At 44.9% G+C, this 16,445-nt stretch overlaps 2 protein-coding genes across 2 annotated transcripts; one reads left to right on the forward strand and one right to left on the reverse strand.

Moving 5' to 3' along the window:
- Positions 1-1,664: 1,664 nt before the first annotated feature.
- EDB91DRAFT_1060018 (uncharacterized protein) lies at positions 1,665-2,030 on the forward strand (the record flags this gene model as incomplete). Its single annotated transcript, XM_041314305.1, has 1 exon — positions 1,665-2,030. The coding sequence occupies one exon, from the start codon at positions 1,665-1,667 to the stop codon at positions 2,028-2,030; it is 366 nt and encodes a 121-aa protein (XP_041172587.1).
- Positions 2,031-12,885: 10,855 nt separating this feature from the next.
- EDB91DRAFT_1085767 (uncharacterized protein) lies at positions 12,886-16,160 on the reverse strand (the record flags this gene model as incomplete). Its single annotated transcript, XM_041315939.1, has 16 exons — positions 12,886-12,967; positions 13,021-13,166; positions 13,745-13,927; positions 13,992-14,141; positions 14,215-14,249; positions 14,335-14,362; positions 14,419-14,639; positions 14,685-14,752; positions 14,830-14,851; positions 14,934-15,036; positions 15,112-15,159; positions 15,228-15,255; positions 15,368-15,464; positions 15,552-15,903; positions 15,955-16,016; positions 16,076-16,160. 16 exons carry the CDS (start codon positions 16,158-16,160, stop codon positions 12,886-12,888), a joined length of 1,710 nt encoding a protein of 569 aa, XP_041172588.1.
- Positions 16,161-16,445: the final 285 nt, after the last annotated feature.

Genomic DNA, 16,445 nt, shown 5'->3' on the forward strand with positions numbered 1-16,445 from the left:
ACTTGGTGCAAAGACTTGGCGAAATTTGTCATGAGATGACCCGCTTGTTGTCATATATAAATTAACACCTAGCAAATACAAGCATCTATGGCCTAACGGTTTGCGTGCATGAACAGTGCATGTTGGTTGACAACAAGCCCTTGAGTTCCAATCAGCAAGATTACATTTTAAATTTTAGTGTAATTTCTTTCTTCAGCCACAATACTGCCTATAGGTCTGTTTCCCAGCTCTCACACAGTTCTTAACAAAACCTTTCACAGAGATAGTGTGAAAACCATATTATAAATATTTCTCAGGGCTAGTCTACACCTCGACCATTTTAGGGCTCTACAATAGGTTTTCGGCGGTTGGTAGTGTAGTATAGTACCTGGTAAGAATATATTCTAAGGGTATGTTAGCTCTTTTTACGTAGACAGGAATATAACAACTTACATCTCAGTCTCGAGTAATGGACTGAGATGTTCTAATGAAAACTCATAGGTTTATAGTAAGATAGCCCTCAAGCAGTTTCTGCAAACGTCACATGATAAACCATGATGAAGTGTGACAAAACAATAAAATGCCATAGGATGTTCACAAGATCAAGTTAGAGGAAAAATAAGACGGATAAGTTGTAGTGCAGGTCCTTCTCAACAATTCATCTGTTCCAAAATCATCATTTGTGTCATATTGAAAGAGGAGATAGCAATACAAGCAAGATATGAGGTATACATTGTACCTAAACAGCCCCTGGACAGTCCAAACTCAGCTTCGCCTCTCACATTTGCTGTCTGCCCACTATGGAAACTTGTCTAGATGCCAAAGCAGTCATGAAAAGTCCGTTCTGCAATCAAGAACCTAGGGAGTCAGGCAAAAAAGTGGAAAATCTCAGCAGATAAAGAAAATGTAAGTTTTCAATTTTACTCACTTTTGGCTATTGGAGACCAATGCTCATGCCCACACAGAGTCATCCAATAGACTGTATATCTTCAAGTTCTGTAGTAGCTTCAGGCTGTGAATCAGTTGTTTCAATCACTTCCCCACCTTCTAAGCTCCCAGTTGAGAGTGTTTTGTCAGTCTCGGGCGATATTTTCACACAACTCAGGAAAAATGTTGCTGGTGCTGCTATCCAACTCTCTACTAAGGATCTGGACTTGGTTCAAGTGCCAGAGGCAGAGTTCTCTGAGGATTTCTCACTTGCATTGCAGGAACCAGTGGACATTGGCTTGGAGAGTAGTGATGAGGAATCAGAGTGTGACATTGATTTGGGTTACTGAGGCCATGATGGTGCTGGTGACCATGAGTTGGGACCAATTGAAGGCTTTGAAAATCTCAATGAGTATGCAGCCACAATGATGGGATTGCCTGATGACAATTCATTAACAGACTCAAGTTCTGTAACAACACATTCCTCACCACAAATCACCCAAGCTTTGCACACCAGCCATCAAGAAAACACTGTCAAAGACATGGATGATGAAGTTGCACCATCATTGCAGTATCACGATACTCATACAACCATTCCCCAGTGGCATTTGGGTGATTTCTAGATGTCACATACCGTCGGTGCTGCCACTCTGGCATTAACAGACCTGAAGAAATTACTTTACCCACACAGGAACTTCAAGGGACATGGACACAAACCACCTTCCCTTGGTTCACTGTTGCAGAAGTGCTTGATGTGGATGAAATTTTTCCTGCAAGCCTTTGTAACTGGTGCACTGTGGTCAGCTGTGGCACTGCAGACTGCACAATTTGTTGGAAAAGGGACTTACATGTCACAAAATGTGAGAGAGTGGTCAAAATCATACATTTTGGATCATGAAAATTTGCTGTTTGCCAAGTATGGTGGCGAGTGTACGAGGTCATGGATTGATGATGAAGATCTCAAAGAGGAGTTACTGGTTCATCTCCAGTCACTGGGAAAATATATTTCTGCAACAGCAGTTATTGATTATCTTGCACAGCCAGATGTACAGCAACATTTCAAGCTCACCAAAACCATTTCATTGGCAACTGCACAGCGCTGGATGGAAAATTGTGGATTTTGATGGACCACAGCATGAAATGGGCAATATGTTGATGGCCACAAATGAGAGGATGTAGTCCACTATTGGCAAAATCAATTCCTGCCAGCATGGTATGAATTGGACCCAAAGACTCAAAAATGGTCTTCAGTTGATGTTACACAGCCAGAGGAAGGGCAAGAGATTGGGCGACAGACTGTTGTGTGGTTTCATGACAAGTCTACCTTCTGTTATGCAAAACCTCTCAGATGAGATCCAGCGGCGCTAAACCCAGCAAGGGGTGTTCATAGCATGGTTTTCAGCACTAGCCCAGCAAGGAGTTTGCCTGCACTCAGTCTGAGTAAGGGTTGAGACCCTTACTTGCATAGAGTCAATTGGAGATTCTCAAGGATATGATCCAAGAGAAAGGAGTTCAACTCAAGAGTATTGTCTCAAGAGAAGATGGTTCTTTGCACTAAGGGAGTTCTCTTAGGTAAGAGAAGTTCAGACCCGAAGACAAGTACAGGATGAGAACCGAGTAGATTCAAGTTAGAGAATTTATCTACAGGAAGACTTGTATATATGTGTAGGTAGTGTTACCAAAGCATTGGTAAGGGTTCAGGGTAAGTATGAGTCAGAACCGGTTGAACAGTAAGGGTACAGGGTACTGTGAGTCATAGTCTAGAAAGGGTAAGAAGTACTGGTTGAATGGTAAGGGCAAGGGTAGGGCATAGGGTTAGATAGAAGCAGCGGCTTCTGTGATCTAGGGGAAGAAGTGAGAGCTTCTCATGTTTCAAGACAATGCAATCAAAAGAAAGAAGATATAAATGGAAACATAACCATGGTCCAGGTCTAGACAAGTCTGTGCAGTTTAGCCACATGTTGGTGGTCACATGACATTGGTCATGAAGAATGAAATAACATGTAATGCTCATGTTACTGTAACACCCCCTATGCCAATGATCAGTGCAAAAAATGTTGGGTTCACACAGAGGAAAAGGCAACCTGTCATATACCAGATCTGAGCACCTCCAAACACATCCCTACCATTGGTCCAACCTCCTGTTTCCCCGTCCACTTCACCCTTCCTTCTCCAACAATATGAAGTACATCTCAGCAGGACTAGCCCTGCTACCTCCACCCAACTCCACTCCACTCCTCCGACACTACCCCTATTTCCTCTGACATTATATCCCTACCATCCGACCCTATCTGGAGCTCCACTCCTCCGCTCTGTTGGTCCGACCAATCCTACTCCTACTCCCTCCACCATCTCCACTTTTCCGACCCACTCGGTTTCTTCAGTTCCTCTCGTGTTGCTCCATCCGACGATTGGTCTGCCCGACCGCCTCACTGGTCCACTCCTAGACTAGGAACCACTCAACTGGTCCTATGTCCTTTTAGTATCATAGTTCCTCTTTTCGGATCACCAGTAATCCCTATACCCGAGTGATTATTAATCTGTCGCATACATACTATTCTCCAAGCCCCTTTCTCGTATGTCTCAGTCATCTTTCTAATAATTCTGTACACTCAGCACATAGCCTTCTGCTATGCTATGCTACCTACTTAGAGTATATAAACATATGTACATCTGTCTGTAGATCTTCAGTCTGAATATTACCTTTTCTAAGTCCTGCTCTCTTGTCCTTGTTCTTGGGCAAAACCCTTGACCACTCCTGTTTGCTGGCCTAGGGAATTGACTCCCTAGGTCGGCCGCTCCTCCACTTGTCTGACTTCCCACGCCTCCGCCACCTTTCCCATGTGTCGGACTTGTGGCTAGTACTCTCGTACCTCTGTCCTACGTGTTTCCCTTCTGCTTCGGACTTCGTCCGAGCAGTCTCCTCCGCTCCGCTCCTACTGTTAGCTCCGTCTGCAGTAGCCCTCTGACTCTCCCCTGTAGGGCGGACCAATCTCCACCTGAAATTCCCACACTCACCCAGTAGTCCATCGGTCCTCCTTCGGAGGACTTCTGCTCTGATGTCCTGTTGAAGCTCATAGAACTTGAGTTGGACTACTATCCGAAATTAGGGGCACATACTCAGGTAAGGGGCACAGTGCATGAGCTGAAGCCAAGCCCCTCAGACTCAGCCTTACCCCTGAGCACGGTCTTAACACAACACCACAACCAAAGGGTGAGGGATCTTCTCTTATGGTTGCAGATTTTTTTCAGCAGATTATGGCTGGTTGCAGTCTCACAATGGGAAGGAATCTGCGCGAGTGTTGTTTAGGGCAGGAAAAGGGAGGGATGGGTACTTCACAAATGATGAAATTCTTCAACATGCTGAGAAAGTGATGATAATCCTAGAGAAAGATTACCCTGAAGATGATCATGTGTTTGTCTTTGACAATGCAACTACTCACCTGAAAAGGGCCAATGATGCATTAAATGCTCACAAAATGCCAAAGAGTTGCAAGGACTGGGGGGTTAATGCTCCAGTGAGGGATGCTGAAGGGAAACAAGTTTGCAGGGCAGATGGGAAGATTTTAATGCAAAAAGTTGCATTGCTAACGGTGTCTTTAATGGTGCCCCACAGGATTTTTATTTTCCCAAGGGTCACACAGAAGCTGGAATGTTCAAGGGAATGGCAAAAATTCTAGAGGAGCATGGTTTTGATGTCAGTAACTTGAAGGCTCAGTGCAAGAATTTTGACTGTCCACGTGGTTCAACCTCCTGTTGCTGTCGCCGTATTCTCTACAACCAGCCAGATTTCATTAATGTTGAGTCGAACCTGGAGAGAGTGTGTGGGTTAAGGGGCTTCAAGGTGCTCTTCCCTACTGCCCAGATGTCAAAGAATCAGTACACCATTACCTCTTTGATTGCCAACAATACCAAAGAGAGCCCCACATACTAGCATGCATGCTAGGATGTAAATCCACCTCACTCCCTTATCTGTTAGCTGAAAGAGGATGCCATACCCCACCTCTCCCGATATGTAAATGCGACATGCTGACTGAAATCCACACTAGGTGAAGTACTAATGCCAAAGCCAAAGCCTACCTGATTCCTCCATGCAGATACAATAGCACAGTCATTACCTTGCCCGCGACCCAGCCTTCCCGTTCTACCACCCAACCTATCCTCATATAATCTCATCAACATTACACTACACCAAGCTCCCCTTCTAATTCAACTCAACTCAACCGAACTCTACCCTACTCTATCTCATCGCTCCTAGAACCAACTAAAACTCTCTACCTCACTCATCAACACAAGATCAATGGCATAACCCTAGGGCCTCAGTCAATCAGAGAACTTGACCCCATACTTTCACCTATTGCACCCCCTACTTGATTTCTGTTAGGTCTACGCAAGTGGCCAAGCACGCATTATTTGACACTTTAGCCAGTACTACCTTACACGCTAGTTGACTTATAGTCACCCCCCTCTTTGACAAATTGCCCACCTAAAATGGCTGGTGGGAACAGCAGAATGATGGGGGTATGCCCTACATCATTGCATCTGGGAATTTGAGATGGGGTTGGGACATGGGGTCCCGAGACTAGATAGTAATGTCCTACATAGAGTCTCACTCTCAATGGACAAAAATTGGATACAAAAAAAAAGGTGCTCTTCCTTCCAAAATTTCACTGTGAACTCAGTTTTATCGAACAATGCTGGGGGTATGTGAAGCAGCTGTATTGCTGCTATCCATTATCAGCTGGGGAAGCTAATCTAGAACACAATGTTTTGAAAGCATTGGGTGCAGTTCCTCTAACCAGCATGCGAAAGTAAGCATGATCCTTATCTGATCTGTACCTACACAACACTAATAAAAATTAGGTTTGCCATCAGATCATGCCATTTCATGGATGCTTATCACAAGGGACTTGATGGCAAACAGGCAGCTTGGGCTGCAAATTGATACCAAGGCCATCATGTACTCCCCTCTGCAATAATGTCAGCACTCAAAGATGCACACTTAAATTAAACTTGGTCTTTATATTTTATTCTTGTTATAACTGTCACTTATAAACCTATACTACATAATATCCTTGCACCCATCCTAATTTTCTGTACTTACTGTAAAGCTATTTGTTCTGTACAATCACCTAAGTACGATAATGGCTGTATACATTAATGTTCTGGAGTCCTGGTGCCAAATGCAGTAATAGTAGTGCAGTCACAGGCTCGTCCCATCATGTGATGTTTGCAGAAGCTTCTTGAGGGCTATCTTAGGTTAGCATAGTGACAGAAAAATATGGTGTAGTATAGGAAATGACACTTTTATATTAGTTTTCTCAGCTGACGTCATTGCGTCATCCTTCCCATTCTCGGGTTGCACTCGTATTGTCTCACTCTGCTATCTGCTGCTTGGACTTTGTTCCGTAATCCAACACGAGACTACAAAACTGTGTCATAAGTACTTCAGTCATATGTTACATATAGATGTTTGAGATTTCCTCTATTCCGAGATCTCCATTCCTCAAGTGGCAGTGAATTTTGTTCAGAAGCAAGCAAAAACCGCTATTAACTCACACATTGTGCCATCAGCCATACTGCACCAATGTGAAAGCAGAAACACGACTCACTTCAGTTCACTGTCACGACATGCCACTCAGAACTCGCATTGCCAGATGACCTACAACACTGGTGAGTCGTGTGGTTAAATCCAGGATGCAACTTACTCATACTCACTGTATGGTCTGAGAATGTCGGCATGCATATCTGATCAGGGCAGCATTCTGTCCTGAAGCAAAACAAGGGACATTCATCACTGAGGCTGTCGATGGGACTGGCGAATAATGATGCTGCCAAAGCAGCCACAACAGTGAGGACGAATGAGAAATGCATTGTTTGTGAGGATATGATATGGGATCAAATAAATCTAAAGGGGAAGGTAGGAAGATGCCTTGCTTTTATGTGCTGAATATTGTGCTGGCAGAACTCCATTGCAATGTAGCTTTATGGTCCGACCGCAACTTAGTTGGTCAGGATCATGATGTAGAAACCTCGACTACTACTACCAAATTGCCTCCAATGGGGTCAGTAAGAATCTGGTACAAGATTACTGCATGCACTGACAAACATAGATGCTGAAACACATTATATGTGCGAGGTTATATGAGATTTGTCAATTAGAATCTTTCTGAGGTGGGGAGGTTGAAGACAGTTCGCTTTTATATCCTGAAATTCATGTTGTGGGCAGGACTCGAACTTTCTGCTCACATGGTGAGAATCTAGCCCGGCAGAACATACTAGCTAGTAGAACTTGAGGGTCAGCAGATGAATAAACCATAAAATAAACAGTACTGTGCAGAGGCCATTCTTGCACAGTCAACCTGAGAATAAGAATCAGCCTCCTTTGTTGGTCAAGCTAAGCCGTATTGCAAGACCTCTACTTAGTACTTGAGGGCCTGAGAATGACAAAATGGAACTGTGATGTTTTCCAGATGAAAGAATGCGGGAAGGGGCAATTAAATGCTGGGTAAATGTGACATATTTATACTCAGGCTCAGCGAGATCTTGTCACAAAGGGTACCAAGGGAAAGACATACCCAGTTACGCTCTCCTTGTGATCAGCCTTCATGTTGGTCACAAAATCCATGCTGGTGTCATATACCTGATCTGACCACTCTGATACTAATATCCGCTCCGCTTTCCGACCCTTCCGCCCCATCCATCCTCCACTCCATCCAATCACAAGTCTGCATTCCGCCCTACGCTTCCGCTTGACTGCTCAACCGGTCCCCTTCCATAACTCCTCCATTCAACTGGATCTCTTTCCCCTTTTAGATATATACCTTCCCCATTGGTACATAGACCCTTACTTCTGGATGACCGGTAATTCCTATTACCGCTCGGTCACTGATCCGATGCGTACATATTGATATCTGCCCTGACTTATGTCTTCGCCTATGTAAAATACTTACAAACTATATCCTTGGTACATAGCCTTACTACATAGTTATCCTGATCACTGCCTCATACATAGTAGTATATAACATATCATGTACTTAGATATTTCTCCTCAGTCTTAATATTACTTGTCTTCTCACAGTTACATCTTGTGAGGATTCTCAGTAGGACCTTGCCTCCTCTGGACACAAGTCTCAACTTGTTGTCATCTCCGACCCTCCGACCTTCCGCTCCAACTTAGAGCCATGCTCTAAGTCCTTCCCTTATTACTCCGCCCCTATCAAATATCCTCCTTCACCCCTCTGCATTATCCTCCGCCTTTCCGCCCCTACCAACATTCCCCTGCTCCTATCCCCTCTCTGCATCACTCCCCACCTTCTCCGCTCCGCTCCTAGTTGGCCCACCGCTAGTAGCTCTTACTCCACGACCCTCAGAGCAGACCAAAGCGGTCCAATCGTCCTACCATCGGACAACGTCGGACCCGCTCCAAATTCGGGGCACGTACTCGGCTAAGGGCGCAGCGCAAGAGCTGAAGCCAAGCCCTGACCCCTCTGCTTCCTGAGTTGGCACGGTACCTAACAGCTGGACTGCCTGTATAGTGGGTGGCACCTAAGCGTGTTTGTGGTAGGCTGAAGGATGTCTACGGAAGTATCCACTCAGCACATTTACTCTGTTCGCCCTGTCACGGTAAGCTCAGATGATGTGCATTGCCAGTGCCGCTCATAAAAATAAGCATTGGGCAATAATATCCATCAAGTGCGAATACGTAGCAGTCTGAGTGAAATTACATAAATAAAAATGGCGAACATCACATCATCCCCTAACCAGACCCAATAGAGTGAAGACAGTCATTCCTTCATCATCACATGATTCAGTAAAGAACACTTCCGCTCTGAGCCTAAAGTTCAACTTGCTCCAGTTCAACCTATCTACCTGGAACAGAATCAAGCTAACTTCCTCTATGCTTCCCGCTGTTGCAGATGATTTAGATGAAATTTTCAGTGATGTTGCCAGTCTTGACAACTTTGCCTTGGGTAGTATTTGTAACCCATCATGCATCATGGTCTAATGCTTATGCTGATGAAATCTTCAAGCTCAATGTAATGAGGTGCTGCATTTCATAATGGAGCCAAATTCTGAGGAAGAGTATGTGGTATGACTGTCATCAAATTGATGCGAAACACAAGTGCTCATTTGAACATTGTAATAGGAATTTTCTGATACTGATTATGGGGTGTATGCACTAGTATCCAACATTATCAACGACAATATCAATTATGCGTTGCCAGGGATACCGAGGTAAGGTGAATTGATCCCTTCTTAGTGTTGTTGGCAGATTACTGCCATTCTGCCATTCACTGTGGCAGAACTTGGCAGAAGTACAAAAGGTACCGGCGGATGTGTGAGACGAATTAATGATTAACTGTATAGTTGTCAATGTGAATCCTTTCTGTATCTACCCAGTAAATAAACATTAGCACTACGTGTTTATCTATGGCTAAGTCTGGAGGGCGCCCTCTTCCCAAGGTTGTCGAAGACAATTTTGACCGTCTCGAAGATGTCCCCAACTCATCCAATAGATCTTATTTCAAATGTAAACACTGTCCGCTTAATTCCCCTGGTGCTCACATCGAGAACCGTGACAATAATCTGCCAAAACACCTTACCGATGCCACACAATGCCCTAACTGTCCACCTGGAGAATGCGAAGCGGCATGTAACTTTCTCATGAGCAAGATTAAAGGCCAGGCTCTCATAGTCACTCCTGCTTTGGGTGAAACTGCCCCATTGAGTACCACGAAGAGACGGAAGAAAGGTACCCTTGATGGGTTTGTTGATTATCCCCTATCAAATGAACAGGCTTCACATGCTGATCTAAAATTACTGCAGTATGTAACAACTTATCGTCGTTCACGTCTCAGGCTGATGATGAACATGAATGTGACAGGTTCTTTCTGCATGCCAATATACCTTTCTCTGCAAGAGATGATGAATACTTACAAGGGTTCCTCAATGAAATACAGCCATCATATTCATCCCCATCCCACTATGCACTCTCCCATAATCTCCTCGACAGTGAGGCAGCGCGAGTACAATGTGAAGAAATATCCCGCTTGAAGGACCATAAATGCCTGACATTACTTCTTGACGGTTGGGAAGACAAGTTGAAGAGGAGTCTATATGGCTCTGTTGCCACTGAGGTCAAGCAATACCCTGTTGTACTGGCGCTTGAAGACATGACCGGCAATCATGGAAATGCCACAAACCTACTCACTACATTGAAAAAAGCCATGGACTGAATGGAGATCGGTGATGGCAAACAATTTATTGCACTGATGACGGATCACCCTTCCGTTATGCAAGCATACCATTGAAAATTCATGGAATCATTCTATTGGGTTCTTCTATGTTTCTTCACCCATTTGAAACGTGAAAACTCTAACTGTATTTATAGACATTTGCTTGCTTCCTTCATAGCCTGAATACCATGATTGGCAACATTTGCTCATTTGGCACTATGAAGACTATCATTTCACAGACGACTAAAGCTGTCAATTTCTTTAATTCATCTCATTATTGGGGAGGACAACTTAATGACGAAGCAAGGAAGCTGGGAGTGAAACGGAAAATGAAGCAAAATTGTGAATCCCATTTCTACGCCTTGATTTTGCAATCTTTGAGTGTATTGGCATATCAGTATGTACTTGTGAACAAAGTCCAAAGATACTAGGCTCATTCAGTTTGGTAGTGATGCATTATCATGTGTCTGTGTACAAGATGATGTGCAGCAGAAAATCAACAACCAGTTGCCCATTGCTCCTGATGTCATCAGCACAATTCTCCATGATCGACAATACTGGCCTCATCTATGACAACTCGTCAAAACAACAAAATTTCTTGTTGATGCAATAGGCAATGTCGAATCTCGTGATGCGTCCTTAGCTGATTGTCTCCTTGAGCTGATTCAATGTGCTCAAGCAATGGTCAAACTTGAGCTGGACTCGGATGAAGATGTTGGTTTCTGGTCCTCGTCGAAACGCGCAGCTTCATACACGAAGTCCCATTTGATCGCTTTTATTCAGTATTCATTCTCTTTTTGCGTGACCTCAAACACCGTGACGACCCTGTGTATACCGTCGTATCTACGAACTATGGGCTGAGGTCTGCAACTGTATCTGCTGTACCAGACATGGTGGACCGGATTCACGAAAGCATAGTCATTGGTGGCAAATCCCTATCATCGGCGAATGCGCCTTCCGCCAGGATACAGATTCAGTTCTTTGGAAACTGAAATGTGAAGTTGCTGCCCATCCAGAAGTCCTCGTAGTCATAATGGTTGTTGTTGATGAACATCATCCTTATCACACCTGAACGTGGGTCCAAAGCATGGCAAATGCTATGCCAGGAGACATCAGCTCGTTCTGTCTCTTCTTTCTTTTCGCTTGGAGACGCTGCAGCGCCATCTCTTGATCAACCTATAGTGATCGCAGGCCATACATGGTGTCACATTGCCTCTGTCTGGTTTCATGTTTAGATCCCGGGTGATGAACCAATCAATGTCGATGTTGATGATGATAAAGTGCTGACACGTGGTGTGAGTATCTGCACTTGTCAGGGTCGTCTCATTGATGTGTTTGCAGACATCATTTCCAAACCTAGATATGGATGTGGTTGACACCATGATCGAGAAGGGCATGGGGATGATGAGAGACCTCTTGGCCACTTGCTTCCAGGAGGCAGATTCAGGTAGTGACATTACTACCCTTCGAGACTCCAACATCGGTTTCGTTCCCCAATGGGACAATCTGTTCACTGATGCTGCGCAGACCTTTCATGACCAGTACCTATCATGGTATCAATTGTCCCCAAGATGCACCCCTACCCTTGACCATGAGTGACTGGTCACAATGACACTACAGCTTGACGTCTTAGCACTCCCATACCCAGCGTGAAGGCATGTCTTCACAGCATAGTATCTTGCATGTCAATCAGGTCAATCGGGAAAGTGGTCGATCACATAGAGGCAAGATCCCCTACTAACTCCAGACATTGTGACATCAATACTTTATAGATGTCTCTGTAGGCTTTCTAATTCTGTATGGTTGGGCGTCAATGTCACGCAGGTGGAAAAATGGAAACATTTGCACGAAAAATTGCTGTTTGATCTATGAAGTACATCCCCAGGCTCCGAGTGTGAAATGGCCATCATGTACGGTTATGACATGTAGGCCAAGTCAAACATGCCAGCTCAGAGCTCGTGTCCTCAGCAGGGATTTTCGCATTGCACGACGGCACATTGAAGATCTGCGTGGAGACTGCAGGAGAACTCATGCTTGACATCAATGATCTCTAGTAACAATAACTGACATTCAATGTACCGATCATAGAACAGAACATACTTGTGGATGGCGATCGCGTCAATCCTGAATAGTTGGCGTATGACCTACAAGAATCTCCTCCTGACCAAGTCCACAGAAATATTACACAGAACTTTGCACAAATTAGCGACACGTGGTAGGGATTGCCAAGGAATTCTGTGTGGAGTTGCCCCAAAAAAATCTCGGCTACCTACGAGACACGGCACCACTATATCATACGGTTCAGCTGATGACTACTTTGGTGAGATAAGGACTATAGGCTGATGATGACCACTGTCTGCTGTTATTGAGGGAGATCATAGAGATGGTTAACTCTATTGGCTGGACAGGCGGAAACACACTCACATCGGGGAATATCAACACCGTCTCCTCATCCAGAATGACATTGGAGGCATCAGGAAAAACCTCCTTCTCAAATTGGATGAAATTTGATAAAACTTGCATGAATCTGCAAGACTTTGATGGATTTGAGCATTCGATCAATTATTTTAGTCCCTTGAGGATTTTCGACAATTGGATCTCAATTTTCACCAATCAGAACAGAGCAAGATCTCAATTTGCGTGAATCAGAACACGATTTTCAGGCAGTTTAAATTTGTCCAATGCTATCAAATGAGTACCATTGGATCTCAAATCTAGACAATACAACCAGTGACCAGTATCATTCCTCCGCCATACCCTCAATATCGAGGAACATGAGACTATCGGCTGTGTTAGGTTTTTCAGTCTTGCGCTTCGACCCACTACAACACGATGCAATCAGACAATGACTAGTGTCAAAAAAGTTGGAACTCACTAGACAGACTTATACAGTGAGTGTACAAGTACGTGAAATTTGCGCTTGCTGGCCTCGAAGATGCCATTCAACATGCCAACCAATGTTCGATAGATCCCGCCGTACATGTCCGAGTTGAAGTCTCGGTCAAATTTTTCGGAGGAGTACTGCATAATGACGGAGTGTCACAAATTCCTAATACGAACCATTTTTCATTTCTCGGTTTTCCTTCAGCTACTTCCAGTACCCAAACCGGTCACATGACTCCTCACCTTGTCACACCTTCACCTCTTCACATATCACCTGTGGTTTCTCCGATTGGCTCCCCTACTCCACGGGCTAGAACAATCTCGCTTCCCAAAGAAGAACTGGTCAGAACTTGGGTTTCTGTTTAGTCGCCATCTTACTCATTCGCTTATATATCATGAGTCATACTTAGTCATCCACAGTATTGTACGACTTTTTCTCATTGGCTGATTTCTTTCAGACTCCTATTCAATGTTATGTATAAGAGTAGGTTAGTTAGCGTAAGTACTCCTTAGACTTAACCTCTTCGTTTCTACTGTTGTAGTGACTTAGACGTTCACACTCAATACTATCCTGTTCCTCATCATCTTTGACCGAGTCCTAGTGGTTGTGAACTCACCTTCATCATTATTGGTGAACATTGGTCATAACACGGAGCACACCTTGAATTGTGGGATTGATTAATACATATAACATACCCACAGCAATTAAAACATACCGCAGCGCTAGCAAGTGCCACCATCGCGACAGGAAGCTCAACCTCATCAGGATGATCATCAATTGTTGATGTCAGATGATCATGCCACTTTACTCCCACTGTGAGCTCGTCGCTGAAGAAAGCATCCTTGATGGTGTCCAAAATCGCCGGCGCTTGAAATGGTTTGGTTCGGATAGGGTCCCCCTGTAGTGTATGAAGCCACTGGCATCAGCTCAAGCATAGAATAGACGATAAAGGTATTACGAACCTTTGCATTCACAGGATAAATGTAAGCCTTGTTTTTGAGAAGGTCTGCAACCCTCTCGTCAGCACCTTTCATGGGACCATAGTGGCTTGCCACATGTGCTTGTGCAGCCTTCCTGACGTTCCCGCGAATGGTGCCAATACGACCTTCAGGCTGCAAATGATGAGATGACGGTAGTAAACTCAAGCCAACATGATACACATACCACAGAAGATAACACACGTACATACTTCGCATCCTTCGTAAGCCGTTTTCTCACAGCTGAATGATGAAGCAGCGCTCAGGCTGCTGTCTACACGAGAGTGTCAATTAGTACTAGTAGGAGGAGGAGGAGGATGTCACATACGGTCATTACGTGGGGTAAATTGAGGCCGCTATGCGAATAATCAAAACCCTCGGATGTAAAATCATCGATGACAATAGCACATACCTCATAGTCAAGGGTGGCCTTCAGCTTGTCACCAATGAGTCCCAGAATACTGTCATCATCTGATTCCTCAAGTTTGTTGTCTGACTCGGCTCCAAAATCAGATACAGCACCATCGCTTCCATCAACCTTGAAGTCGTCTGAGTCAGACTCAAAAAGTTGTGCCACTGGCCGTGTAACACTGCTCTTCTGTCTGTTCGCAGGGTCAGGTTTTTTTTTGTCCACTATGGCATATTAGTGACAACATACAAAAGTCTAATCAAACTTACAAGTTTGTGCCTGCTTGGCATGATCAGGCTCAGCCATGCTCGATGCGCGATGCGGCCCACTTTTGTGTCTTCTTTTCTGACATCCAAACTGTAATTTTGCTCAAGTGAGTCAGAAGATGTGGCTTGACTCAGACAGCTGGCGCACCTTGATTTTTCAGTGCTGTGGCCTTGGATTGTCAGGAAGGTCCTTAATGCCAGATGATCAGGCCATCAGAAAAACAAAGCGAGACTGATAAAACCATGACATACGACTCGGAGCAGATTCAGGAGTAGTGGTGGCCTCCACACGCCTCTTCAGCTTGGCAGCACGCATTGCAGCAGCCTTTTCGGTCGGAGTCGACATCGAAAAAATCTGATAGAGTGAGAGCAAGAGATCAGAGTCAGAATTGAGTCGGTTGGATGCGCAACTGAAAAATTTGACACTTACAAATTTGGACTTCAATGTTCCACTATATCCTGACATACACTTCAAGCACTACAGCCACTGCAACATGCCAGTCTGTGATGGCTGCAGTTGCACGTTTAGTGAGAGTGGGTACTCACGTCACCTTGCACAAACCAGAAATTCTGCCTGTGTCAGCATCTACAAGGACATGTGCAACTACATACCTAGCAGTCCAGGTCACTCACCAAAGGTAGTGTTGGTATGGTTGTCACATAACAAGGTTTCACATGCCCTTTACGATGGTGAGAGGCAATCCAGCATTATCCCTATCCGCAATATTTGACGCTCTGTCCACTTAATACCCAAATTTGGGGCAGTGGCTCCATGTGAATGGACTACGAGCAATGTATTAGATCAGTGTAGCACTTTTTTTGTCAACAGCTTCACTGACTGAGATGCATATGTAACTGTATTTTAGTTACATGGTATATGGAAATAGTGATGTGCAAGGCCCAGCTTGAAGCCCCGGGCCGGCCCAAGCCGGGCCCAAATAGGCCGGGCCCAGCCCAGGCCTAAGTCACGGCCTGAGCAGGGCTTAGGCCTGGGCTTGGATTTAGAAAAGCCTAAGCCAGCGGCCCAAGCCGCGGCTTTGGTACATGACCGCGAACCAGCCTGGTCACGTCGGTGGCCACATTCGCCAAACCAGGGAAGCATCATGATGACCAGGCAAGTACGCAGCGAACTGCCATGTGTACTGCCCGATTGGGCACTCGGCTCGGGCTGATCTCGGTCCTCTCTGTGACGGTCTCTTGTTCTTCCGCCCATGCACCACAACTGACACGATCATGATCAGCGCCCTTGTTGCCTGCAACTCATTGCACTGACGCTAACGCCAATGAGCGACGACTGGTGGGCTCGAAAGCCCTGGTGCTTTTCTATTTTTCTATCTACCCATTAACTTATTCCTGTAACTCGTACTCTCGACGATGCGCTGATCTTGACCGACCCTTCCTGCCTAAGCTAAAATCAACTCGATCGCGCCCACTTCCCTTCGTATTTTCATTTTTCACATGTCCACAAGCAGTCGCCATTGTGTGTTCAGCAATTTCTGTGAATTCTGTGGTCACTCGATCGCAAGTGATGTTGTTTATCGTTGCAGCAGGCAACTAAGAAGAGCAGAGCCGGCGGTCTCAAGATGCTAATTCGCGAAGTCTTCAGTGACTCTGAGGATAATTTATTGATCAACTGCTCACTGCAACTGTCCCTGCAGCTCGTCTGCTTGTTTGCACTGCAAGCTAGGTGCGTCTTTTTTCACTTATATCTATCACTGACAACTATTTACATATCTGTTAGTCACTGCTTGTTGTGTGCGCTAT

The sequence above is a fragment of the Suillus paluster genome, assembly GCF_016628075.1.
Source record: "Suillus paluster strain FC165 chromosome Unknown EDB91scaffold_78, whole genome shotgun sequence".
NCBI classification, from domain to species: Eukaryota; Fungi; Basidiomycota; class Agaricomycetes; order Boletales; family Suillaceae; genus Suillus; species Suillus paluster.